At 45.3% G+C, this 26824-nt stretch overlaps 1 protein-coding gene across 1 annotated transcript in view; it reads left to right on the plus strand.

The window, feature by feature from the left end:
- The window catches only part of tmem131 (transmembrane protein 131), a 100876-nt gene that overhangs the window by 23623 nt on the left and 50429 nt on the right, over nucleotides 1–26824 (plus strand). The window contains exons 5-17 of the mRNA XM_071342289.1: nucleotides 357–477; nucleotides 2361–2477; nucleotides 2718–2840; nucleotides 7222–7302; nucleotides 10169–10310; nucleotides 13783–13901; nucleotides 13989–14097; nucleotides 16495–16603; nucleotides 17714–17867; nucleotides 18304–18474; nucleotides 19939–20049; nucleotides 24091–24225; nucleotides 26039–26143. Coding sequence (XP_071198390.1) covers nucleotides 357–477; nucleotides 2361–2477; nucleotides 2718–2840; nucleotides 7222–7302; nucleotides 10169–10310; nucleotides 13783–13901; nucleotides 13989–14097; nucleotides 16495–16603; nucleotides 17714–17867; nucleotides 18304–18474; nucleotides 19939–20049; nucleotides 24091–24225; nucleotides 26039–26143 — 1597 coding nt within the window. The remainder of the gene's footprint in view (nucleotides 1–356; nucleotides 478–2360; nucleotides 2478–2717; nucleotides 2841–7221; nucleotides 7303–10168; nucleotides 10311–13782; nucleotides 13902–13988; nucleotides 14098–16494; nucleotides 16604–17713; nucleotides 17868–18303; nucleotides 18475–19938; nucleotides 20050–24090; nucleotides 24226–26038; nucleotides 26144–26824) is intronic.

Genomic DNA, 26824 nt, shown 5'->3' on the forward strand with positions numbered 1-26824 from the left:
GCAGAAGACACATTTCAACTGACTAGGTATCCCCTTTCCTCTAAAGGAAGACACATTTCAACTGACTAGGTATCCCCTTTCCTCTAAACATGCCCAACTCGCCTCGTCATTACAGAGAAGGACAGGAAAACCTGTCATATAATGAATCACTGTCACAGAGAAGGGAAGGGGGGGGGACACCCCCATTATGTCAGTATGTCATTGCTATTCTCTGTTATGTCAGTATGTCATTGCTATTCTCTGTTATGTCAGCATGTCATTGTCTGTTGTGTTGATGATAATAATAATGTAAACCTTTCATTGAATAGTGTCATGTGATTTGATCATGTGATTTGCTCTCTCCTTTTTTTCTCTAGGCCTGTGGGGATGCCAAAAATGGAAACAGTTTATTTGAATAATCCCAGCTCAGAAGAAATTAGTTTGATATCAATATCAGCAACAACAGCACATTTTCATGCCTCCTTCTTCCAGAATGGGGTAAGTGCCTTTGTGCCAGGTGTACAGTACCAGTCAAAAGTTTGACACACCTACTTATTGAAGGGTGTTTATTATTTTCTACATTGTAGAATAATAGTGAAGACATCAAAACTATGGAATTATGTAGTAACCAAAAAAGCTTTAAAAAAAAAATCCAAATATATTTGAGATTCTTCAAAGTAGCCACCCTTTGCCTTGATGACAGCTTTGCACGCTCTTGGCATTCTCTCAACCAGCTTCACCAGCTACACAATCTGAATCACATTTTTATTTGACGTACCCCTGACGGCATTGTACGTACCCCTGGGGGTACTCGTACCCCAGTTTGGGATTACATGTTCCATCCATTGTGACCAGCTGATAATGCTCCATCCAATGTGACCAGCTGATAATGCTCCATCCAATGTGACAGGCCGATAATGCTACATCCATTGTGACCAGCTGATAATGCTCCATCCAATGTGGCCAGATGATAATGCTCCATCCAATGTGACCAGCCGATAATGCTCCATCCAATGTGACCAGCCGATAATGCTCCATCCAATGTGACCTGCCGATAATGCTCCATCCAATGTGACCAGCCAATAATGCTCCATCCAATGTGACCAGCCAATAATGCTCCATCCAATGTGACCAGATGATAATGCTCCATCCAACGTGACCAGATGATAATGCTCCATCCAACGTGACCAGATGATAATGCTCCATCCAATGTGACCAGATGATAATGCTCCATCCAATGTGACCAGATGATAATGTTCCATCCAATGTGACCAGATGATAATGCTCCATCCAATGTGACCAGATGATAATGCTCCATCCATTGTGACCAGATGATAATGCTCCATCCAATGTGACCAGATGATAATGCCCCATCCCATAGTGATCAGATGATAATGTGACCAGATGATAATGCTCCATCCACTGTGACCAGATGATAATGCCCCATCCAATGTGATCAGATGATAATGTGACCAGATGATAATGCTCCATCCAATGTGACCAGATGATAATGCTCCATCCAATGTGGCCAGATGATAATGCTCCATCCAATGTGGCCAGATGATAATGCTCCACCCAATGTGACCAGACGATAATGTGACCAGATGATAATGCTCCATCCAATGTGACCAGATGATAATGCTCCATCCAATGTGACCAGACGATAATGCTCCATCCAATGTGACCAGACGATAATGCTCCATCCAATGTGACCAGACGATAATGTGACCAGACGATAATGTGACCAGATGATAATGATCCATCCAATGTGACCAGATGATAATGCTCCATCCAATGTGACCAGATGATAATGCTCCATCCAATGTGACCAGATGATAATGCTCCCTCCAATGTGACCAGATAATGCCCCACCCAATGTGACCAGAAGATAATGCTCCATCCAATGTGACCAGATGATAATGTGACAAGATGATAATGCTCCACCCACTGTGACCAGATGATAATGCTCCATCCAATGTGACCAGATGATAATGCTCCATCCAATGTGACCGGATGATAATGCTCCATCCAATGTGACCAGATGATAATGCTCCATCCAATGTGACCAGATGATAATGTGACCAGATGATAATGCTCCATCCAATGTGACCAGATGATATTGTGACCAGATGATAATGCTCCGTCCAATGTGACCAGATGATAATGCTCCATCCAATGTTGCCAGATGATAATGTGACCAGATAATGTGACCAGATGATAATGCTCCATCCATTGTGACCAGATGATAATGTGACCAGATGATAATGCTCCATCCATTGTGACCAGATGATAATGCTCCATCCATTGTGACCAGATGATAATGCTCCATCCATTGTGACCAGATGATAATGCCTCCTGTTTTCCCCCTCTTTCTGTTCCAGATCATCCCAGCAGGGGGAAACACGTCGTTTGATCTCGTGTTTCTCGCCAGGGCCGTAGGGAACGTAGAAAATACTTTATTTATTAATACGTCGCATCATGGAGTGTTTACATACCAGGTACTGTAGACGTGTGTACACACAAATGTAGACTGTGTCCCAAATGGCACCATATTCCCTATGTAGTGCACTACTTTTGACTAGGGCCCATAGGGTCGTGCACTATGTAGGGAATAGGGTTCCATTTGGAACAGCACCATAAACACAGTATCCATTTAATAGGCTATTCCTTTGAATAAAAATAAAGATGTCAACATTAGGTTGATTTGATAGTCGTGTGGTCTGTTCTCGTGTTTTCAGGTGTTCGGGGTGGGTATCCCCAACCCCTACAGACTACGGCCCTTCATCGGGGCCAGAGTCCCTGTTAACGGCAGCTACTCTCCACTCATAAACATCCACAACCCTCACAGTGAACCACTGCAGGTAACTAACCTCCAAAACCCTCACAGTGAACCACTGCAGGTAACTAACGTCCACAACCCTCACAGTGAACCACTGCAGGTAACTAACATCCACAAACCCTCACAGTGAACCACTGCAGGTAGCTAACATCCACAACCCTCACAGTGAACCACTGCAGGTAACTAACATCCACAAACCCTCACAGTGAACCACTGCAGGTAGCTAACATCCACAACCCTCACAGTGAACCACTGCAGGTAACTAACATCCACAAACCCTCACAGTGAACCACTGCAGGTAGCTAACATCCACAACCCTCACAGTGAACCACTGCAGGTAGCTAACATCCACAAACCCTCACAGTGAACCACTGCAGGTAGCTAACATCCACAACCCTCACAGTGAACCACTGCAGGTAGCTAACATCCACAACCCTCACAGTGAACCACTGCAGGTAGCTAACATCCACAACCCTCACAGTGAACCACTGCAGGTAGCTAACATCCACAACCCTCACAGTGCAGGTAAACATTTCTTTATGCGTCTCTATGGTAACCACCATCAAATCAAATGTATTGATAAAGCCCTTCTTACATCAGCTGATATCTCAAAGTGCTGTACAGAAACCCAGCCTTAAACCCCAAACAGCAAGCAATGCAGGTGTAGAAGCACGGTGGCTAGGAAAACTCCCTAGAAAGGCCAAAACCTAGGAAGAAACCTAGAAAGGAACCAGGCTCTGAGGGGTGGCCAGTCCTCTTCTGGCTGTGCCGGGTGGAGATTATAACAGAACATGGCCAAGATGTTCAAATGTTCAAAGATGACCAGCAGGGTCAAATAATAATAATCACAGTGGTTGTAGAGGGTGCAACAGGTCAGCACCTCAGGAGTAAATGTCAGTTGGCTTTTCATAGCCGATCATTGAGAGTATCTCTACCGCTCCTGCTGTCTCTAGAGAGTTGAAAACAGCAGGTCTGGGACAGGTAGCACGTCCGGTGAACAGGTCAGGATTCCATAGCCGCAGGCAGAACAGTCCACTTTAAAAGAAAAGTACACTAGTGGCTCGTTTTGACAGCAAGCTGTCTTAGTTAGGGTATCATGAACGACCATCCACTAACAATCTATCGATGTGCCCATAACATCCACTAACCACTAAGGGCCGGTTTCCTAGCCACAGATTAAGTCTCGGACAAAGAAGCACTTTCAATAGTAATTGAACATGTCTGGAGAAACCGTCTCTTAACAGTTTATCTATCGATGTGTCCAGTTGATTAGGTTTGAGACTTGAGTCATTGATTGTTAGGGTTTGAAATAGTTTAGGTCACTTAGTGTATTCTGGTTAGTTATAATGGGGCGGCAGCGTAGCCTAGTGGTTTGAGTGTTGGGCCAGTAACCGAAAGGTTGCAAGATCGAATCCCCGAGCTGACGAGGTAAAAATCTGTCGTTCTGCCCCTGAACAAGGCAGTTAACCCACTGTTCCTAGGCTGTCATTGAAAATAAGAATTTGTTCTTAACTGACTTGCCTCGTTAAATAATGTAATCTCTGGTGGATAGACATATAAAAGGGACCATAGCTCTGTCATGATACAACGGGATGTGTGAGATCAGCATTAGTTCCAAGGATTGGGTTTTTCATCTCTGCTTATTTGGACAAATCACACTTCCAATGTCAAAGGTAAGAGAGTTCCAGACAGCACCTTTATAGTTGAATGTTATACGAACTGCACAGTTTGGAGAGGTGTGTGTCCACTTGGAGACACCAGTTAGTCCTCTCACTGAAACCCACAGTTTGGAGAGGTGTGGGGCCACTTGGAGACACCAGCTAGTCCTCTCACTGAAACCCACAGTTTGGAGAGGTGTGGGGCCACTTGGAGACACCAGTTAGTCCTCCCACTGAAACCCACAGTTTGGAGAGGTGTGGGTCCACTTGGAGACACCAGTTAGTCACTGAAACCCACAGTTTGGAGAGGTGTGTGTCCACTTGGAGACACCAGTTAGTCACTGAAACCCACAGTTTGGAGAGGTGTGTGTCCACTTGGAGACACCAGTTAGTCACTGAAACCCACAGTTTGGAGAGGTGTGTGTCCACTTGGAGACACCAGTTAGTCCTCTCACTGAAACCCACAGTTTGGAGAGGTGTGTATCTTACATGTACTCCAAATATTGTATGAATATTCATATTGTACTGAACACAAATATAAACGCAACATGTAAAGTGTTGGTCCCATGTTAAAAGATCCCAGAAATGTTTCATACGCACAAAAAGCTTATTTCTCTCAAATTGTGCTCACAAATTTGTTTACATCCCTATTAGTGAGAATTTGTCAAGATAATCCATCCACCTGACAGGTCTGGCATGTCAAAAAGCTGATTTAAACAGCATGATCATTACACAGGTGCACCTTGTGCTGGGGACAATAAAAGCCCACTCTAAAATGTGCAGTATTGTAACACAACACAATGCCACAGATGTTTTGAGGGAGCTCTGACTGCAGTACTGTTGCAAGATAATTTTACCAGAAGCCTCCTCCAACATCTGAGAGAATTTGGCAGTACGTCCACCCGGCCTCAGATCAAATTGTATTGGTCACATACACATGGTTAGCAGATGTTAATGCTAGTGTGGCGAAATGCTTGTACTTTTAGTTCTGACAATGCAGTAATATCTAACAAGTCATCTAACAAATTCACAACAACTTCCTAATACACACAATGTAAGGGGATGGAATAAGAATATACGGATGAGCGATGGCCGAACAGCATAGGCAAGATGCAGTAGATCCGAACAGCATAGGCAAGATGCAGTAGATCCGAACAGCATAGGCAAGATGCAGTAGATCCGAACAGCATAGGCAAGATGCAGTAGATCCGAACAGCATAGGCAAGATGCAGTAGATCTGAACAGCATAGGCAAGATGCAGTAGATCCGAACAGCATAGGCAAGATGCAGTAGATGGTATAGAATACAGTATATACTTATGAGATGAGTAATGTACGATATGTAAACATTATTTAAAGTGATACACTCAAGTCACTGGCCACTTTAATAAAGATATGTTGGCAGCAGCCTCTCAATGTTAGTGACGGCTGTTTAACAGTCTGATGGCCTTGAGATAGAAGCTGCTTTTATTCACCACGCTGTCTGTGTGGGTGGACCATTTCAGTTTGTACGCCGAGGAACTTAACACTTTACACCTCCTCCACTACTGTCCTGTCGACAACCACAGACGTGTTACCACGCCAGCATTTCCTATACAATCCCTACACGCGGAGTCCGGGGGAACAGTCCAGCTAGTCGATTACCTATCAACTAGACTCCGTAACAGCCCTGGGCCTCCACATCCGTTTTCTTCACCTGTGGGATCGTCTGAGACCAGCCACCCAGACAGCTGATGAAACTGTGTGTTATGCACAACTGAAGAATTTCTACACAAACTGTCAGAACCCGTCTCAGGGAAGCTCATCTGAGTGCTCTTCGTCCTCACCAGAGTCTTGACCTGACTGCAGTTCAGCGTCGTAACCGACTTCAGTGGGAAAATGTTCACCTTCGATGACCACTGGCTCAACTGTACTGGTTTCAACTGTACTGGTTTCAACTGTACTGGTTTCAACTGTACTGGTTTCAGCTGTACTGGTTTCAGCTGTACTGGTTTCAGCTGTACTGGTTTCAACTGTACTGGTTTCAGCTGTACTGGTTTCAACTGTACTGGTTTCAACTGTACTGGTTTCAACTGTACTGGGCAGATGGCAGACGGCAGTTTGCTGATGTCAACGTTGTGAACAGAGTGCCCCATGGTGGCGGTGGGGTTATGGTATGAACAGGCATAAACTACGGACAACGAACACAATTGCGTTTTATCATTGTCAATTTGAATACACAGAGATCCTGAGGCCCATTATCATGCCATTCATCCACCTCCATCACCTCATGTTTCAGCATGATAATGCACGGCTCCATGTCTCAAGGATCTGTACACAATTCCTGGCAGCTGAAAATGTCCCAGTTCTTCCATGGCCTGCATACTCACCAGACATGTCTTGGTGTGTTTGGACCATGATAGTTTGTTGGTGATGTGGACGCCAAGGAACTTGAAACTCCCGACCCGCTCCATTTCAGCCCTGCCGATGTGAATGTTGGCGTGTTCCCGCCTTTGTCTTGATCACATTGAGGGAGAGGTTGTTATCCTGGCACCACACTGCCAGTTCTCTGACCTCCTCCCTATAAACTGGCTCATCATCATTATGTGATCAACAGGTTCTGTTAGATTATAAAATAATTTTCCTGCCTGTTTGGAACAGTGTAAACAACATGAGAAGTAATACCAGTCTGTTCTAATGAGGCCTTTTATTAGCAAATCTGTGGAATTGTTTTAATCCAACATTTGACGATGTTTATAACCTGCAGGTTGTGGAGATGTACTCAAGTGGGGGAGACCTCCACCTGGACCTGCCTACAGGTCAAAAAGGAGGCACCAGAACATTCTGGGTTAGTTTCATGTTTCTGTCTCTTTTTCATATCAAATCAGAATGTCAAATAGTTGTCTCTTATGATGTCAAATTCAATCCTGTCCAAAGGGTTGGTTGTGATTAGAGGGAGCACAGCTTCGACCGGAAGTGACTTTTCGTAGCAGATGAGACATGGTTTCCCTAACTCGGTCCCGGGGGCCCCCCTAACTCGGTCCCGGGGGCCCCCCCTAACTCGGTCCCGGGGGCCCCCCCTAACTCGGTCCCGGGGGTCCCCCCTAACTCGGTCCCGGGGGCCCACCTGGGTGAATGTTTTGTTTTTTTGACCGTAGCGCTACACAACTGATTCAAAGTTTGATGAATTTGTTATTTGAATCAGCTGTGTAGTGCTACGACGTGCTCGGGAAACTCTAGGTTAGCAGAGCATTTTAGCTAACCCTTTACCCTTTATATAACCTTAACCTAAGTCTCCTAACCCTTACACTGTTTTATAACCTTAACCTAAGTCTCCTAACCATTACACTGTTTTATAACCTTAACCTTAGTCTCCTAACCCAGTAGCTGTTTCACTCGGATAGCAAAGCTGTCATCAAGGCAAAGTGTGGCTACTTTCAAATATATCTAAAATATATTTTGATTTGTTTAACACTTTTTTTTGGTTATGATTCCATATGTGTTATTTCATAGTTTTATAATATAATAATGCACAGCCCCATGCTGCAAGGATCTGTACACAGTTCCTGGAAGATGAAAATGTCCCAGTTCTTCCATGGCCTGCATAATCACCAGACATGTCACCCATTGAGCATGTTTGGGATGCTCTGGATCGACGTGTACGACAGCGTGTTCCAGTTCCCTCCAATATCCAGCAACTTCACACAGCCATTGAAGAGGAGTTGGACAACATTCCACAGGCCACAATCAACAGCCTGATCAACTCTATGCAAAGGAGATGTGTCACGCTGCATGAGGCAAATGGTGGTCACACCAGATACTGACTGGTTTTCTGATCCACACCCCTACCTGTTTAAAGGTATCTGTGACCAACAGATGCATATCTGTATTCCCAGTCATGTGAAATCTATAGATTAGGGGCTAATTAATTTATATCAATTGACTGATTTCCTTTATATAAACTGTAACTCAGTAAAATCTTTGGATGTTGCGTTTATGTTTTTGTTCAGTCTATTTATTTTACATTTTTGGGGGGCGGGGACCCCGCGTCTCCCTCTGCCGACCCCTCGCCCCACAGTTTGGGAACCACTTTCCTAACCTGCTGCGTAAATTCTCGGAACCTGCTATGAAGAAGTCACTTTCGGTCGTTGCTGTACTCCCTCTAGTCTGAACCCATGCATAGGCTATAATTTAAAGTTTTACCAATATGTTATTGGGCTCATTTCTGGAGGTGGAAATTATATTTTAAATGTGGTCAACATAATTTTATTTTCATTCATTTTGGAGTAAAATGTCATTTTTTAAGAAAATCTATTCCTGTCATAGCTGTACTCCATCTAGTCAGAACCCTGTCAGTTGTCTCTACAGCAGGGATCCTTCACTAGTTCCTGCTCTAGGGTCCCTCGCACTGACCGCTAGTTCATGCTCTAGGGTCCCTCGCACTGACCGCTAGTTCCTGCTCTAGGGTCCCTCGCTCTGACCGCTAGTTCCTGCTCTAGGGTCCCTCGCACTGACCGCTAGTTCCTGCTCTAGGGTCCCTCGCACTGACCGCTAGTTCCTGCTCTAGGGTCCCTCGCACTGACCGCTAGTTCATGCTCTAGGGTCCCTCGCTCTGACCGCTAGTTCCTGCTCTAGGGTCCCTCGCTCTGACCGCTAGTTCCTGCTCTAGGGTCCCTCGCTCTGACCGCTAGTTCCTGCTCTAGGGTCCCTCGCTCTGACCGCTAGTTCCTGCTCTAGGGTCCCTCGCTCTGACTGCTAGTTCCTGCTCTAGGGTCCCTCGCACTGACCGCTAGTTCCTGCTCTAGGGTCCCTCGCTCTGACCGCTAGTTCATGCTCTAGGGTCCCTCGCTCTGACCGCCAGTTCCTGCTCTAGGGTCCCTCGCTCTGACCGCTAGTTCCTGCTCTAGGGTCCCTCGCTCTGACCGCTAGTTCCTGCTCTAGGGTCCCTCGCACTGACCGCTAGTTATTGCTCTAGGATCCCTCGCTCTGACCGCTAGTTCCTGCTCTAGGATCCCTCGCACTGACCGCTAGTTCCTGCTCTAGGATCCCTCGCTCTGACCGCTAGTTCCTGCTCTAGGGTCCCTCGCACTGACCGCTAGTTCCTGCTCTAGGATCCCTCGCTCTGACCGCTAGTTCCTGCTCTAGGATCCCTCGCACTGACCGCTAGTTCCTGCTCTAGGGTCCCTCGCTCTGACCGCTAGTTCCTGCTCTAGGGTCCCTCGCACTGACCGCTAGTTCTTGCTCTAGGATCCCTCGCACTGACCGCTAGTTCCTGCTCTAGGGTCCCTCGCTCTGACCGCTAGTTCCTGCTCTAGGGTCCCTCGCACTGACCGCTAGTTCCTGTTCTAGGGTCCCTCGCTCTGACCGCTAGTTCCTGTTCTAGGGTCCCTCGCTCTGACCGCCAGTTCCTGCTCTAGGGTCCCTCGCTCTGACCGCTAGTTCCTGCTCTAGGGTCCTCGCTCTGACCGCTAGTTCCTGCTCTAGGGTCCCTCGCTCTGACCGCTAGTTCCTGCTCTAGGGTCCCTCGCTCTGACCGCTAGTTCCTGCTCTAGGGTCCCTCGCTCTGATGCAGCTTCCCAAATGGATCCCTATTCCCTTTATAGTGCACTAGAGAATGTGGTCAAAAGTAGTGCACTATTAACATACTAGCCATTTGGGAAGCATCCTGACTGTGTCCTTGTTTTATTCATCTTGTTCATCTCTCTGTGTTGTAGGAGATCCCTCCGTTTGAGACGAAGGGTGTGATGAGGGCTAGCTTCTCGTCGAGAGATGCAGACAACCACACAGCCTTCATCAGGATCAAAACCAACGAAGACCAGGTTATCATACTGCCTGTAGAGGTGGAGGTCACCTCAGGTATTAGACCAGGTTATCATACTGCCTGTAGAGGTCACCTCAGGTATTAGACCAGGTTATCATACTGCCTGTAGAGGTGGAGGTCACCTCAGGTATTAGACCAGGTTATCATACTGCCTGTAGAGGTCACCTCAGGTATTAGACCAGGTTATCATACTGCCTGTAGAGGTCACCTCAGGTATTAGACCAGGTTATCATACTGCCTGTAGAGGTCACCTCAGGTATTAGACCAGTTTATCATACTGCCTGTAGAGGTGGTGGTCACCTCAGGTATTAGACCAGGTTATCATACTGCCTGTAGAGGTGGAGGTCACCTCAGGTATTAGACCAGTTTATCATACTGCCTGTAGAGGTCACCTCAGGTATTAGACCAGTTTATCATACTGCCTGTAGAGGTGGAGGTCACCTCAGGTATTAGACCAGGTTATCATACTGCCTGTAGAGGTCACCTCAGGTATTAGACCAGTTTATCATACTGCCTGTAGAGGTGGAGGTCACCTCAGGTATTAGACCAGGTTATCATACTGCCTGTAGAGGTCACCTCAGGTATTAGACCAGTTTATCATACTGCCTGTAGAGGTCACCTCAGGTATTAGACCAGGTTATCATACTGCCTGTAGAGGTGGAGGTCACCTCAGGTATTAGACCAGGTTATCATACTGCCTGTAGAGGTCACCTCAGGTATTAGACCAGTTTATCATACTGCCTGTAGAGGTGGAGGTCACCTCAGGTATTAGACCAGGTTATCATACTGCCTGTAGAGGTGGAGGTCACCTCAGGTATTAGACCAGGTTATCATACTGCCTGTAGAGGTGGAGGTCACCTCAGGTATTAGACCAGGTTATCATACTGCCTGTAGAGGTGGAGGTCACCTCAGGTATTAGACCAGGTTATCATACTGCCTGTAGAGGTCACCTCAGGTATTAGACCAGGTTATCATACTGCCTGTAGAGGTGGAGGTCACCTCAGGTATTAGACCAGTTTATCATACTGCCTGTAGAGGTGGAGAGCACCTCAGGTATTAGACCAGGTTATCATACTGCCTGTAGAGGTCACCTCAGGTATTAGACCAGGTTATCATACTGCCTGTAGAGGTCACCTCAGGTATTAGACCAGGTTATCATACTGCCTGTAGAGGTGGAGATCACCTCAGGTATTAGACCAGTTTATCATACTGCCTGTAGAGGTGGAGGTCACCTCAGGTATTAGACCAGTTTATCATACTGCCTGTAGAGGTGGAGGTCACCTCATGTATTAGACCAGGTTATCATACTGCCTGTAGAGGTGGAGGTCACCTCAGGTATTAGACCAGGTTATCATACTGCCTGTAGAGGTGGAGGTCACCTCAGGTATTAGACCAGGTTATCATACTGCCTGTAGAGGTGGAGGTCACCTCAGGTATTAGACCAGTTTATCATACTGCCTGTAGAGGTGGAGATCACCTCAGGTATTAGACCAGGTTATCATACTGCCTGTAGAGGTCACCTCAGGTATTAGACCAGGTTATCATACTGCCTGTAGAGGTGGAGGTCACCTCAGGTATTAGACCAGGTTATCATACTGCCTGTAGAGGTGGAGGTCACCTCAGGTATTAGACCAGGTTATCATACTGCCTGTAGAGGTGGAGATCACCTCAGGTATTAGACCAGGTTATCATACTGCCTGTGGAGGTCACCTCAGGTATTAGACCAGTTTATCATACTGCCTGTGGAGGTGGAGGTCACCTCAGGTATTAGACCAGGTTATCATACTGCCTGTGGAGGTCACCTCAGGTATTAGACCAGTTTATCATACTGCCTGTATAGGTGGAGGTCACCTCAGGTATTAGACCAGGTTATCATACTGCCTGTAGAGGTGGAGGTCACCTCAGGTATTAGACCAGGTTATCATACTGCCTGTGGAGGTCACCTCAGGTATTAGACCAGTTTATCATACTGCCTGTGGAGGTCACCTCAGGTATTAGACCAGGTTATCATACTGCCTGTAGAGGTAGAGGTCACCTCAGGTATTAGACCAGTTTATCATACTGCCTGTAGAGGTCACCTCAGGTATTAGACCAGGTTATCATACTGCCTGTAGAGGTAGAGGTCATCTCAGGTATTAGACCAGGTTATCATACTGCCTTTAGAGGTCACCTCAGGTATTAGACCAGGTTATCATACTGCCTGTAGAGGTGGAGGTCACCTCAGGTATTAGACCAGGTTATCATACTGCCTGTAGAGGTGGAGATCACCTCAGGTATTAGACCAGGTTATCATACTGCCTGTAGAGGTGGAGGTCACCTCAGGTATTAGACCAGTTTATCATACTGCCTGTAGAGGTCACCTCAGGTATTAGACCAGGTTATCATACTGCCTGTAGAGGTGGAGGTCACCTCAGGTATTAGACCAGGTTATCATACTGCCTGTAGAGGTGTAGGTCACCTCAGGTATTAGACCAGTTTATCATACTGCCTGTATAGGTGGAGGTCACCTCAGGTATTAGACCAGGTTATCATACTGCCTGTAGAGGTGGAGGTCACCTCAGGTATTAGACCAGGTTATCATACTGCCTGTAGAGGTCACCTCAGGTATTAGACCAGGTTATCATACTGCCTGTAGAGGTCACCTCAGGTATTAGACCAGGTTATCATACTGCCTGTAGAGGTCACATCAGGTATTAGACCAGGTTATCATACTGCCTGTAGAGGTCACCTCAGGTATTAGACCAGGTTATCATACTGCCTGTAGAGGTGGAGGTCACCTCAGGTATTAGACCAGGTTATCATACTGCCTGTAGAGGTGGAGGTCACCTCAGGTATTAGACCAGGTTATCATACTGCCTGTAGAGGTCACCTCAGGTATTAGACCAGGTTATCATACTGCCTGTAGAGGTGGAGGTCACCTCAGGTATTAGACCAGGTTATCATACTGCCTGTATAGGTCACCTCAGGTATTAGACCAGGTTATCATACTGCCTGTAGAGGTGGAGGTCACCTCAGGTATTAGACCAGGTTATCATACTGCCTGTAGAGGTCACCTCAGGTATTAGACCAGGTTATCATACTGCCTGTAGAGGTGGAGGTCACCTCAGGTATTAGACCAGGTTATCATACTGCCTGTAGAGGTCACCTCAGGTATTAGACCAGGTTATCATACTGCCTGTAGAGGTCACCTCGGGTATTATTGATTCATTATAAAACATGTCTGTCACCTGTAACCTTGTGCTCCTGTGACCTGGTATAACCTGTGTTGTTGATAGCTAAGGCTGGGTTGGGTGCATTGAAATGCCGCAGGTCTATCTGGCTCCAAGGACCAATTAGAACAGAATGAACTGAGCTGTGTCAGTTTAAGATCATAGTTCGGTTGTCTGGTTAAATAACCTTTTAAAGGGTCTTTAATGAACGATCATTTAACTAATGGTTTTAATCTCGGTCTGTTGACTGTTCCACGTGTGGTTGATACGTTCTTTCTGTATGGTCTCTTCCCTCTAGCCCCTGGTATATACTCCTCCACAGAGATGCTAGACTTCGGTACGCTACGGTCACAAGATCGGCCGAAACAGTTGAACTTACATCTACTGAATTCGGGAACGAAAGATGTTTTAATCACGGTGAGTTGCTTGGTATTTCCTCCTCTTGGTATTTTCTGTTGACTCCGTTCTGACGTCCTGTTAAAGCTGTGTTTTTGTTTTTTCCAGAGTATACGGACGACGCCATCCAACGAAGCGGTTACGATCAATTTCAAAGCAATCACACTAAAAGCAGGAGAGAGTAGATATACCAAAGTTGCAAGTATTCGTTTTGATGGTAAGTCTTGGGATCTTTTGAAATGTTAAATCACTTGAATTGAGATACCTGAAATATTAACCACGGAGCCAAAACCAAAACCATTTTTTTTGCTAACCTTTTATTAAATTAAATAACATTACGTTGTTAGGTGTTTAACCTTTCAGTTGGTGTCTTAGAAGAAAAGCTATTTAATAAATGTCTTTAAATCAGTGGTATTCACAGTTCTTCAGCGGGTGTACTGAGTGTACAAAAGATTAGGACCACTTGTTATTTCCACGACATAGTCCAGTGATGGGCGACATTGATGGGGGTGGGGGGGGGGGGGGGGGGCACAAAAAAAACTCAGAAGTGCCGCAGTTAATTTCGTGCTGTAGGGGGGGCTGTAGAGAAAATGTTTGTTTTTAAAGCTACACTGAACAAAAATATAAAGGCAACATGTACAGTGTTGGTCCCATGTTTCATGCTGAAAGAAAAGGTCCCAGAAATACACACAAAAACCTTATTTCTCTAAAATGTTTTTTTTTTTACATTCCTGTTAGTGAGCATTTCTCCTCTGCCAAGATAATCCATCCACCTGACAGGTGTGGCATATCAAGAAGCCGATTTAAATAGCATGATCATTACGCAGGTGCACCTTGTGCTGGGGGCAATAAAATGCCGCTCTACAATGTGCAGTTTTGTCACACAACACAATGCCACAGATGTTTTGAGGGAGTGTGCGATTTGGTATTCTGACTGCAGGAATGTCCAACAGAGCTGTTGCCAGAGAATTCAATGTTCATTTCTCTACCGTAAGCGTAATTCTAGAGAAATTTGTATGGCGTCATGTGGGTGAGTGGTTTGCTGATGTCAACGTTGTGAACAGAGTGCTGGCGGTGGGGTTATGGTATGAGGCAGGCATAAGCTACGGACTATGAACACAATTGTATTTTATCGATGGCAATTTGAATGCACAGAGATACCGTGATGAGATCCTGAGGCCCATTTTCGTGCCATTCATTCGTTGCCATCACCTCATGTTTCAGCATGATAATGCACGGCCCCAATGTCATAAGGATCTGTACACAATTCCTGGAAGCTGAAAATGTCCCAGTTCTTCCATTGCCTGCATAATCACCAGACATGTCACCCATTGAGCATGTTTGGGATGCTCTGGACGTGTACGACACCACGTTCCAGTTCTCTCCAATATCCAGCAACTCACAGCCATTGAAGAGGAGTTGGACAACATTCCACAGGCCACAATCAACAGCCTGATCAACTCTATGCAAAGGAGATGTGTCACGCTGCATAAGGCAAATGGTGGTCACACCAGATACTGACTGGTTTTCTGATCCACACCCCTACCTGTTTAAAGGTATCTGTGACCAACAGATGCATATCTGTATTCCCAGTCATGTGAAATCTATAGATTAGGGCCTAATTCATTTATATCAATTGACTGATTTCCTGTAACTACTGTAACTCAGTAAAATGTTTGAAATTGTAGCATGTTGTGTTTTATATTTTTCATTCCGTGTGTATTATTGTTAACATTTTGGCGAGCTGCAGTCCCCCCCCCCCCACGACCTTAAATTATATTCAACATGACCTGTTCTTGTGACTGTTCTTGTGACCTGTTCTTGTGACATTTCTGTTCTTGTGACCTGTTCTTGTGACCTTGTTCTTGTGACCTGTTCTTGTGACCTGTTCTTGTGACCTGTTCTTGTGACCTGTTCTTGTTCTTGTGACCTGTTCTTGTGACCTGTTCTTGTGACATTTCTGTTCTTGTGACCTGTTCTTGTGACCTGTTCTTGTGACCTGTTCTTGTGACATTTCTGTTCTTGTGACATTTCTGTTCTTGTGACCTGTTCTTGTGACATTTCTGTTCTTGTGACCTGTTCTTGTGACCTTTCTTGTGACCTGTTCTTGTGACATTTCTGTTCTTGTGACCTGTTCTTGTGACCTGTTCTTGTGACCTGTTCTTGTGACCTGTTCTTGTGACCTGTTCTTGTGACCTGTTCTTGTGACATTTCTGTTCTTGTGACCTGTTCTTGTGACATTTCTGTTCTTGTGACATTTCTGTTCTTGTGACATTTCTGTTCTTGTGACATTTCTGTTCTTGTGACATTTCTGTTCTTGTGACCTGTTCTTGTGACCTGTTCTTGTGACCTGTTCTTGTGACCTGTTCTTGTGACCTGTTCTTGTGACATTTCTGTTCTTGTGACATTTCTGTTCTTGTGACATTTCTGTTCTTGTGACATTTCTGTTCTTGTGACATTTCTGTTCTTGTGACATTTCTGTTCTTGTGACCTGTTCTTGTGACCTGTTCTTGTGACCTGTTCTTGTGACATTTCTGTTCTTGTGACATTCTCTTATCTATGGCTTGAATATGTTCTTTTATTTTCTCTGTTTTTTGTTGTTGTTTGTTACCAGCATCAAAAGCAGAAAGACCAGTTCAGTTTTCTGGTAAAATAACAGTGAAGGTCAAGGAGAGAAACTCATCTAAACTTGAAGTCCCATACCACGCGGAGGTGCTACAAGGGTAGGAGTTTGATTTGATCCGTTGTTTTTTTTGACAATTTACACGATTTGAAACATTCATGATGTGTTTAGATGGTGGTTCATTCATGATTGGTTAGATCATAGTTCTGTGATCATAGCGCTGTCTTGGTTAGATCATAGTTCTGTGATCATAGCGCTGTCTTGGTTAGATCATAGTTCTGTCATCATAGCGCTGTCTTGGTTAGATCATAGTTCTGTCATCATAGCACTGTCTTGGTTAGATCATAGTTCTGTCATCATAGCACTGTCTTGGTTAGATCATAGTTCTGTCATCATAGCGCTGTCTTGGTTAGATCATAGTTCTGTCATCATAGCACTGTCTTGGTTAGATCATAGTTCTGTCATCATAGCACTGTCTTGGTTAGATCATAGTTCTGTCATCATAGCACTGTCTTGGTTAGATCATAGTTCTGTCATCATAGCGCTGTCTTGGTTAGATCATAGTTCTGTCATCATAGCACTGTCTTGGTTAGATCATAGTTCTGTCATCATAGCACTGTCTTGGTTAGATCATAGTTCTGTCATCATAGCACTGTCTTGGTTAGATCATAGTTCTGTCATCATAGCACTGTCTTGGTTAGATCATAGTTCTGTCATCATAGCGCTGTCTTGGTTAGATCATAGTTCTGTGATCATAGCACTGTCTTGGTTAGATCATAGTTCTGTCATCATAGCGCTGTCTTGGTTAGATCATAGTTCTGTCATCATAGCTCTGTCTTGGTTAGATCATAGTTCTGTGATCATAGCGCTGTCTTGGTTAGATCATAGTTCTGTCATCATAGCACTGTCTTGGTTAGATCATAGTTCTGTGATCATAGCGCTGTCTTGGTTAGATCATAGTTCTGTGATCATAGCTCTGTCTTGGTTAGATCATAGTTCTGTGATCATAGCGCTGTCAATTATGTTCTTGTAGAATCCAGTTTAAATACACTGTGGACCCAGATTATTCCTCGTCCTGGACTTTCAATGGGGATGCTTTCTAGTTAAATAGTCCAGGACTAGGCTTGTACTGAGTCAGACTAAACTGGCCCCGTCAGGTTCGATGTGATTTAACCTCTACCGGTCTCCCCCTTTCTCCTGCCCCTTCTAGCTACCTGGGCTTTGACCACTCGGTCACGTTGTTCCACATCAGAGATAGTCCAGTAGACCCCGTGAACAGATCCATCTTCATAACCAACACCTTCAACGTTGCTGTCCGCATACACAACGTCACCCTGCCAGATGAGGCCAAGACCATGTTCAGCGTGAGTTCAGGGGTTGTATGTACTGTCTGAGTAGCATAGGATCAGGGGCTGTATGTACTGTCTGAGTAGCATAGGATCAGGGGCTGTATGTACTGTCTGAGTAGCATAGGATCAGGGGCTGTATGTACTGTCTCTGAGTAGCATAGGATCAGGGGCTGTATGTACTGTCTCTGAGTAGCATAGGATCAGGGGCTGTATGTACTGTCTCTGAGTAGCATAGGATCAGGGGCTGTATGTACTGTCTCTGAGTAGCAGTGCCCATCTAGCATCACGTCCCTCTTGTCCATGGAATCTTATTCATTCTGATCAAGAAGGCAAAGTGTATCCTATTTCAGCACTTGTTTCAAACCAGAATGAAACAAGTTAGTCTTTTTGTGTTGCAACAACATTTGACTGCGGTGTGGCGTGCTGTGACGAGCCTGTCGTCTCTGTCCAGGTTGACAACCTCAGCGCCCCCGTTCTAATCCCTCCTCGTGAGTCTCGCTGCATCTTCTCTCTCCTGTTCCGTCCCGTCCGCCCTTCCATCCACATCGACAGCAACATCCTCCTCACCACCAACATGTCCAAGTTCCACCTTCCTGTCAGAGCCTACACAGGCTACCTTGAGGTACGCACCTACACACACACCTTCCTGTCAGAGCCTACACAGGCTACCTTGAGGTACACACCTACACACACCTTCCTGTCAGAGCCTACACAGGCTACCTTGAGGTACGCACCTACACACACCTTCCTGTCAGAGCCTACACAGGCTACCTTGAGGTACGCACCTACACACACACCTTCCTGTCAGAGCCTACACAGGCTACCTTGAGGTACGCACCTACACACACCTTCCTGTCAGAGCCTACACAGGCTACCTTGAGGTACGCACCTACACACACACCTTCCTGTCAGAGCCTACACAGGCTACCTTGAGGTACGCACCTACACACACACCTTCCTGTCAGAGCCTACACAGGCTACCTTGAGGTACGCACCTACACACACACCTTCCTGTCAGAGCCTACACAGGCTACCTTGAGGTACGCACCTACACACACACCTTCCTGTCAGAGCCTACACAGGCTACCTTGAGGTACGCACCTACACACACACCTTCCTGTCAGAGCCTACACAGGCTACCTTGAGGTACACACCTACACACACACCTTCCTGTCAGAGCCTACACAGGCTACCTTGAGGTACGCACCTACACACACCTTCCTGTCAGAGCCTACACAGGCTACCTTGAGGTACGCACCTACACACACACCTTCCTGTCAGAGCCTACACAGGCTACCTTGAGGTACACACCTACACACACACCTTCCTGTCTTAGCCTACACAGGCTACCTTGAGGTACACACCTACACACACACCTTCCTGTCAGAGCCTACACAGGCTACCTTGAGGTACACACCTACACACACACACCTTCCTGTCAGAGCCTACACAGGCTACCTTGAGGTACGCACCTACACACACCTTCCTGTCAGAGCCTACACAGGCTACCTTGAGGTAGACACACACCTTCCTGTCAGAGCCTACACAGGCTACCTTGAGGTACGCACCTACACACACCTTCATGTCAGAGCCTACACAGGCTACCTTGAGGTACGCACCTACACACACCTTCCTGTGAGGACAGCCCATGTCAGTTTGTCCTCTGTTCTGTCCAGCCCATGTCAGTTTGTCCTCTGTTCTGTCCAGCCCATGTCAGTGTGTCCTCTGTTCTGTCCAGCCCATGTCAGTGTGTCCTCTGTTCTGTCCAGCCCATGTCAGTTTGTCCTCTGTTCTGTCCAGCCCATGTCAGTTTGTCCTCTGTTCTGTCCAGCCCATGTCAGTGTGTCCTCTGTTCTGTCCAGCCCATGTCAGTTTGTCCTCTGTTCTGTCCAGCCCATGTCAGTTTGTCCTCTGTTCTGTCCAGCCCATGTCAGTTTGTCCTCTGTTCTGTCCAGCCCATGTCAGTTTGTCCTCTGTTCTGTCCAGCCCATGTCAGTGTGTCCTCTTTTCTGTCCAGCCCATGTCAGTGTGTCCTCTGTTCTGTCCAGCCCATGTCAGTTTGTCCTCTGTCCTCGGTTCTGTCCAGCCCCTGGTCCTCTCCCCCAGTCTCAAGGAGCACCTCTTGGACTTTGGGCTCTGCAGTTCAACAGACTTCAGCAGCATCGTGTTCCTAGTGTTCAACAACAACCCCATAGAGGTTAGACACACACACACACACACACACACACACACACACACACACACACACACACACACACACACACACACACACACACACACACACACACACACACACACACACACACACACACACACACACACACACACACACACACTAACCCCCAAGAGGGGACAACTCTATTCTTTATTGGTTGCATTCTGACCTTGAGATCCACATGTTAACTGTAAAACGTCCAAATAGCTGCCGGTCCGTTTTAACACTAGAACCGCTAAAGAACTAATTTTGACCGGTCATCATTTTTTTTGTAAAATACTCTGCCAAATTTTAAAGTCCTACCCCCCCCCCCCCCCTTCGTCCTCAGTCTATATAACACACTGCGGTTGTTAGAATCTTCATTTGACAAACAGAACTGGAGTTATAACCAGTGTTAAGGTCTTATTTGTCAGAGTAAATAACTCACGGACACTAGAGAAGCTTAACCAAGTTGAATTCTTCCCAAAGGGTCGACACAGCTGTAATTCAGACACAGACATGGCCACCCCCGTGGTAGTATTCATACCCCACTTTGGGTGGAGTCTCCTCCTTATCTCTAAACATTGGAACGAAGTGATATGAGCCTTCAAACGGTTTCTCCCCTTATCAGTACCGTCACATGCGATTGTTTTCCCTGCACTCAGCCCCTCCCAAGCCTCATTATGGCACCAGCCCCTCATGTCTCTTGTGTAAACTAATGCTCCTATACTCTTTACTATAACAATGTTCAAAGTTTACCCCAGGATCGCACACCAGTTTCAGGAGGGAATAGCAGACAGTCTGGAGTTGATGAGCGTAACGATGCATAATTATGTCATCTCCAGTTGTGGGTCCATTCTAGTTATAATCTCTACGTCGTATATCAGTCCACCAAAATACAAGCAGTCTTGTCAGTCTACTCTGGCCAACTTGGACGACACTGTGAGAGCGTGGGTAAGACGGACCCTTCTGGATTTCGCGACATGTTTTAGTTGATTTCTGCGGCCGAAAGTGATTGATTTTGCGGAAGCTTTATTTGAAATTCTGCGATACATTTTGCGATGTGTTTTTCCCCCCCACGTTAATTTCATATAAAGCAATAAAAGTCACATGTGCTCAGTTTTAGGACGATTTTAAGCAGAAGACAAAAATAATAAATATCTAAAGTGCTCAATTGTGTTTATTTTCCGGAACAAACTGCTCCATCATAATCCACTCACACCTCTCCTCTCCATCGGGCTTGGGGCTTGCTATCAACACGAGGTGCACCTCCCATTCCTACTCACGCTCTCTTTCTCGCTCTCCCTCTCCCTTAAAACCCCCCCCCCAAATAGAATCAAAGCTGATCAATCACTTTCAATTTGACGATTGTCTTCAAAATTCTTGATATAGTGATTTTTTTTCTGAAAGGGTCGTGTAGGGTGATAAAGGGTCGTAAGGGAGATAAAGAACAGAACACGTCAATATAGAGTTGTGTTGATTATTGTTCCATTTTTTTTTTTTAATCCAGAAAGATTGTTCTTTCGAAGTTTTACAGAGTTTAAGACGGCAAAGCTGACAAATTGCACTCAGTGCTTTGAGCAGCGCTCTCCATAGACAGACTGGGGAGAGCAGAGTGCCGACCACCCTGTTAAAGCCAGGGTTAGAGTGCCGACCACCCTACTAAAGCCAGGGTTAGCAGAGTGCCCGACCACCCTACTAAAGCCAGGGTTAGCAGAGTGCCGACCACCCTGTTAAAGCCAAGGTTAGCAGAGTGCCCGACCACCCTACTAAAGCCAGGGTTAGCAGAGTGCCGACCACCCTACTAAAGCCAGGGTTAGCAGAGTGCCGACCACCCTGTTAAAGCCAAGGTTAGCAGAGTGCCCGACCACCCTACTAAAGCCAAGGTTACCTGTGTGACTCAGCTGTCAACCTGTGTGACTCAGCTGTCAACCTGTGTGACTCAGCTGTCAACCTGTGTGGCTCAGCGGTCAACCTGTGTGGCTCAGCGGTCAACCTGTGTGGCTCAGCGGTCAACCTGTGTGACTCAGCTGTCAACCTGTTTGTCCTCAGATGAAACCGGTATGATGGTTATTACAGTATATCAATATTTGCGCATAAAGACTGGCATTTCTCGCATAATTTTACTGACACAAAAAGATCCCACCATGTCAAACGAACAAATTGTCTTGGCAGCATTTATAAAATTGTACCAGCATTTCATGTTTCCATCAGCCCGGTTGTGACTTTATTCATGCATCAGGTAATTAACAACTTCATATGGCTGCAAACCCGTTAACGGGATCGATATGACAACAGCCAGTGAAAGTGCAGGGCGCCAAATTAAAAAAACAGAAATCTCATAATTAAAATTCCTCAGACATTCATCGTCTTCGTCTTATACCATTTTAAAGGTATTCTTGTTGTTATTCCCACCAAAGTGTCCGATTGCTTTCGCTTTTCAGCGAAAGCACCACAAACGATTATGTTAGGTCACCACCAACTCACAGAAAAACACAGCCATTTTTCCAGCCAAAGAGGAGTCACAAAAAGCACAAATAGAGATTAAATTAATCATTAAGCTTTGATGATCTTCATCAGATGACACTCATAGGACTTCATGTTACACAATACATATGTCTTGTTCAATTAAGTTCATATTTATACCCAAAAACCTCAGTTTACATTGGCGCCATGTTCAGAAATGCCTCCAAAATATCCGGAGAAATTGCAGAGAGCCACGTCAAATAACAGAAATACTCATCAAACTTTGATGAAAGATACACGTTTTACATAGAATTAAAGATACACTTGTTCTTAATGCAACCGCTCTCAGATTTCAAAAAGCTTTACGGCAAAAGCACAATATTCAATAATCTGAGAACAGCGTTCAGCCACAAAAGGAAGCCATACAGTTACCCGCCAAATTGTGCAGTTAACAAAACTCATAAATAGTATTAAAAATCTTCACTTACCTTTGCTGATCTTCGTCGGAATGCACTCCCAGGACTCCCACTTCCACAAATGTTAGTTTTGTTCGGTAATGTCCATCATTTATGTCCAAATAGCTATTTTTGTTAGCGTGTTTGGTAAACAAATCCAAAGTCAGGAAGCGCGTTCACTAAAAGCAGACGAAATGTCAAAAAGTTCCGTAACAGTCAGTAGAAACATGTCAAACGATGTATTGAATCGATCTTTAGAATGTTTTTAACATGCATCTTGAATAACGTTCCAACCGGAGAATTACATTGACTTCAGATGAGCGATGGAACAGAGCTCCCTCTCATGTGAACACGCATGGTCAGAGCATGGTCAGGTCATGACAGACCTGACTAATTCCCCTCTCATTCGGCCCCCCTTCACAGTAGAGGCATCAGACAAGGTTCTTCAGACTGTTGACGTCTAGTGGAAGCCGTAGGAAGTGCAAACTCATCCATATCTCGCTGTGATTTCAATAGGATCTTGGTTGAAAATCGACCAGCCTCAGAATTCTCACTTCCTGTTTGGACTTCTTCTCAGGTTTTTGCCTGCCATATGAGTTCTGTTATACTCACAGACATAATTCAAACAGTTTTAGAAACTTCAGAGTGTTTTCCATCCAATACTAATAATAATATGCATATATTAGCAACTATGACTGAGGAGCAGGTCGTTTACTCTGGGCACCTCTGTGCACCTTTCATCCAAGCTACTCAATACAGCCCCTGCAGCCATAAGTTGATTAAATCTGCATGAAACGGTTGGATGGAAACGTGGTTAATGTGTGTAAATGGTAAGACATTAGTGCAGGAAATGAATAATTTATTAAAATGCTGGAAGTGAATGCTAGAATGAAACAATTAACTAGGCAAATGAGCAAAAGCTGTGTGGATTAAGGAAATAAACACCTGGCTCAAATAGTAGTCTGACTCTAATAAGCGCCTGTTGTGTTGATTTGATTTTAAGCAAATAAACAATCCGGGCTATTACTTGTTTTACGGTAACTAGAATTTTTCGGTGCATCCCATCTCCTGACCTCTGACCTCTCTGTAACCTCCTCTGACCTGTGTTACCCCTTCCCTCCAGTTGGAGATCAAGTCATGGCTGGTGACAGGGGACAGTCTGTCCATGGAGCTGCTGCGGACAGAGAGAGGGAACAGGACAGCAGCTCTGGGCCGCAGCGGAGAACTACACAACATCTCTGCTTCACAGCATAAAACTGTAAGAACTACACCTCTGTAGTAGCAGTAATACTAGCAGCAGTACTAGTAGCAGTAATACTAGTAGCAGTAGTACTAGTAGCAGTAATACTAGCAGCAGTAATACTAGCAGCAGTACTAGTAGCAGTAATACTAGTAGCAGTAGTAGTAGTAGCAGTAGTACTAGCAGCAGTACTAGTAGCAGTAATACTAGTAGCAGTAGTACTAGTAGCAGTAATACTAGCAGCAGTAATACTAGCAGCAGTACTAGTAGCAGTAATACTAGTAGCAGTAGTAGTAGTACTAGTAGCAGTAATACTAGCAGCAGTAATGATAGTAGTAGTAGTAGTAGTAGTACTACTAGTAGCAGTAATGATAGTAGTAGTAGCAGTAATACTAGTAGCAGTAACGATAGTAGTAGTAGCAGTACTACTAGTAGGAGTAATACTAGTAGCAGTAGTAGTAGTACTAGTAGCAGTAATACTAGCAGCAGTAATGATAGTAGTAGCAGTAATGATAGTAGCAGTAGCAGTAATACTAGCAGCAGTAATGATAGTAGTAGTAGTAGTACTAGTAGCAGTAATACTAGCAGCAGTAATGATAGTAGTAGTAGTAGTACTAGTAGCAGTAATACTAGCAGCAGTAATGATAGTAGCAGTAGCAGTAATACTAGCAGCAGTAATGATAGTAGTAGTAGCAGTAATAGTAGTAGTAGTAGTAGCAGTAGTAGTTGACACAGCTTTACAGCAGGGTTTCCCCACAGTCGGTCCTGGGCCACCCTGGGTGCATGTTCTGCACTACACAGCTTTTTCAGATAACCAACTCATTAAGCTTTGACGACTTGAATCAGCTGTGTAGGGCAGAAACATGCACCCAGGGGGGCCCAGGACCGACTGTGGGGGAAACCCTGCTTTACACATACCCAGCAGAAAACCCCAGAGAGCAAGTGGAAGCACAGTGGCAGTGAATTGATGTTTGTTGCAGGGAACTGGTTCAAAGGTCACCGTGAGGATTACACTCTGTTTTATAACTTTTATGAATAAGCAATTATACATTTATATCAATGTTGTATTAACTGTTCTAAATGAGCATTGCTCATGGCTTAAGGTGTTACTACTCTACAGTAGACAGTGAAGTATTGACCCAAATGTCCTGATGATTTGCATGATGGCAGGAAGTGGAACGACAGGAAGACAGAGGTTGGAGTGTTTTTTTCCCCCCAACCCAACATTTACATAAAGTTAATGTTTAGGGTATGGACACCAAGCTGATGTGTGTGTACCTCTGTATCCTGGGTGATATTATCATCAGGGTGATGTGTGTGTACCTCTGTCTCCTAGGTGATATTATCATCAGGGTTATGTGTGTGTACCTCTGTCTCCTAGGTGATATTATCATCAGGGTTATGTGTGTGTACCTCTGTCTCCTAGGTGATATTATCATCAGGGTGATGTATGTGTACCTCTGTCTCCTAGGTGATATTATCATCAGGGTGATATGGTTGTACCTCTGTCTCCTAGGTGATATTATCATCAGGGTGATGTATGTGTACCTCTGTCTCCTAGGTGATATTATCATCAGGGTGATGTATGTGTACCTCTGTCTCCTAGGTGATATTATCATCAGGGTGATGTGGTTGTACCTCTGTCTCCTAGGTGATATTATCATCAGGGTGATATGGTTGTACCTCTGTCTCCTAGGTGATATTATCATCAGGGTGATGTGTGTGTACCTCTGTCTCCTAGGTGATATTATCATCAGGGTGATGTATGTGTACCTCTGTCTCCTAGGTGATATTATCATCAGGGTGATGTATGTGTACCTCTGTCTCCTAGGTGATATTATCATCAGGGTACTATGCAGCGTTCAGAGTCACCCTGGAAGCTCATGCTCTGGAGGGCCTGTATGACGCGGCGGTACATATCACCACTGACTACCAGGTATGTTACTAGGGTACATATCACCACTGACTACCAGGTATGTTACTAGGGTACATATCACCACTGACTACCAGGTATGTTACTAGGGTACATATCACCACTGACTACCAGGTATATTACTAGGGTACATATCACCACTGACTACCAGGTATGTTACTAGGGTACATATCACCACTGACTACCAGGTATGTTACTAGGGTACATATCACCACTGACTACCAGGTATGTTACTAGGGTACGTATCACCACTGACTACCAGGTATGTTACTAGGGTACGTATCTCCACTGACTACCAGGTATGTTACTAGGGTACATATCACCACTGACTACCAGGTATGTTACTAGGGTACATATCACCACTGACTACCAGGTATGTTACTAGGGTACGTATCACCACTGACTACCAGGTATGTTACTAGGGTACATATCACCACTGACTACCAGGTATGTTACTAGGGTACATATCACCACTGACTACCAGGTATGTTACTAGGGTACATATCACCACTGACTACCAGGTATGTTACTAGGGTACGTATCACCACTGACTAGGAGGCGTTGACTCAGGACACTGGTTGTTAAACCACCGACTAGGAGGCGTTGACTCAGGACACTGGTTGTTAAACCACCGACTAGGAGGCGTTGACTCAGGACACTGGTTGTTAAACCACCGACTAGGAG

This window comes from Salvelinus alpinus, chromosome 15 (assembly GCF_045679555.1).
Source record: "Salvelinus alpinus chromosome 15, SLU_Salpinus.1, whole genome shotgun sequence".
In the NCBI taxonomy this organism is placed as follows: domain Eukaryota; kingdom Metazoa; phylum Chordata; class Actinopteri; order Salmoniformes; family Salmonidae; genus Salvelinus; species Salvelinus alpinus.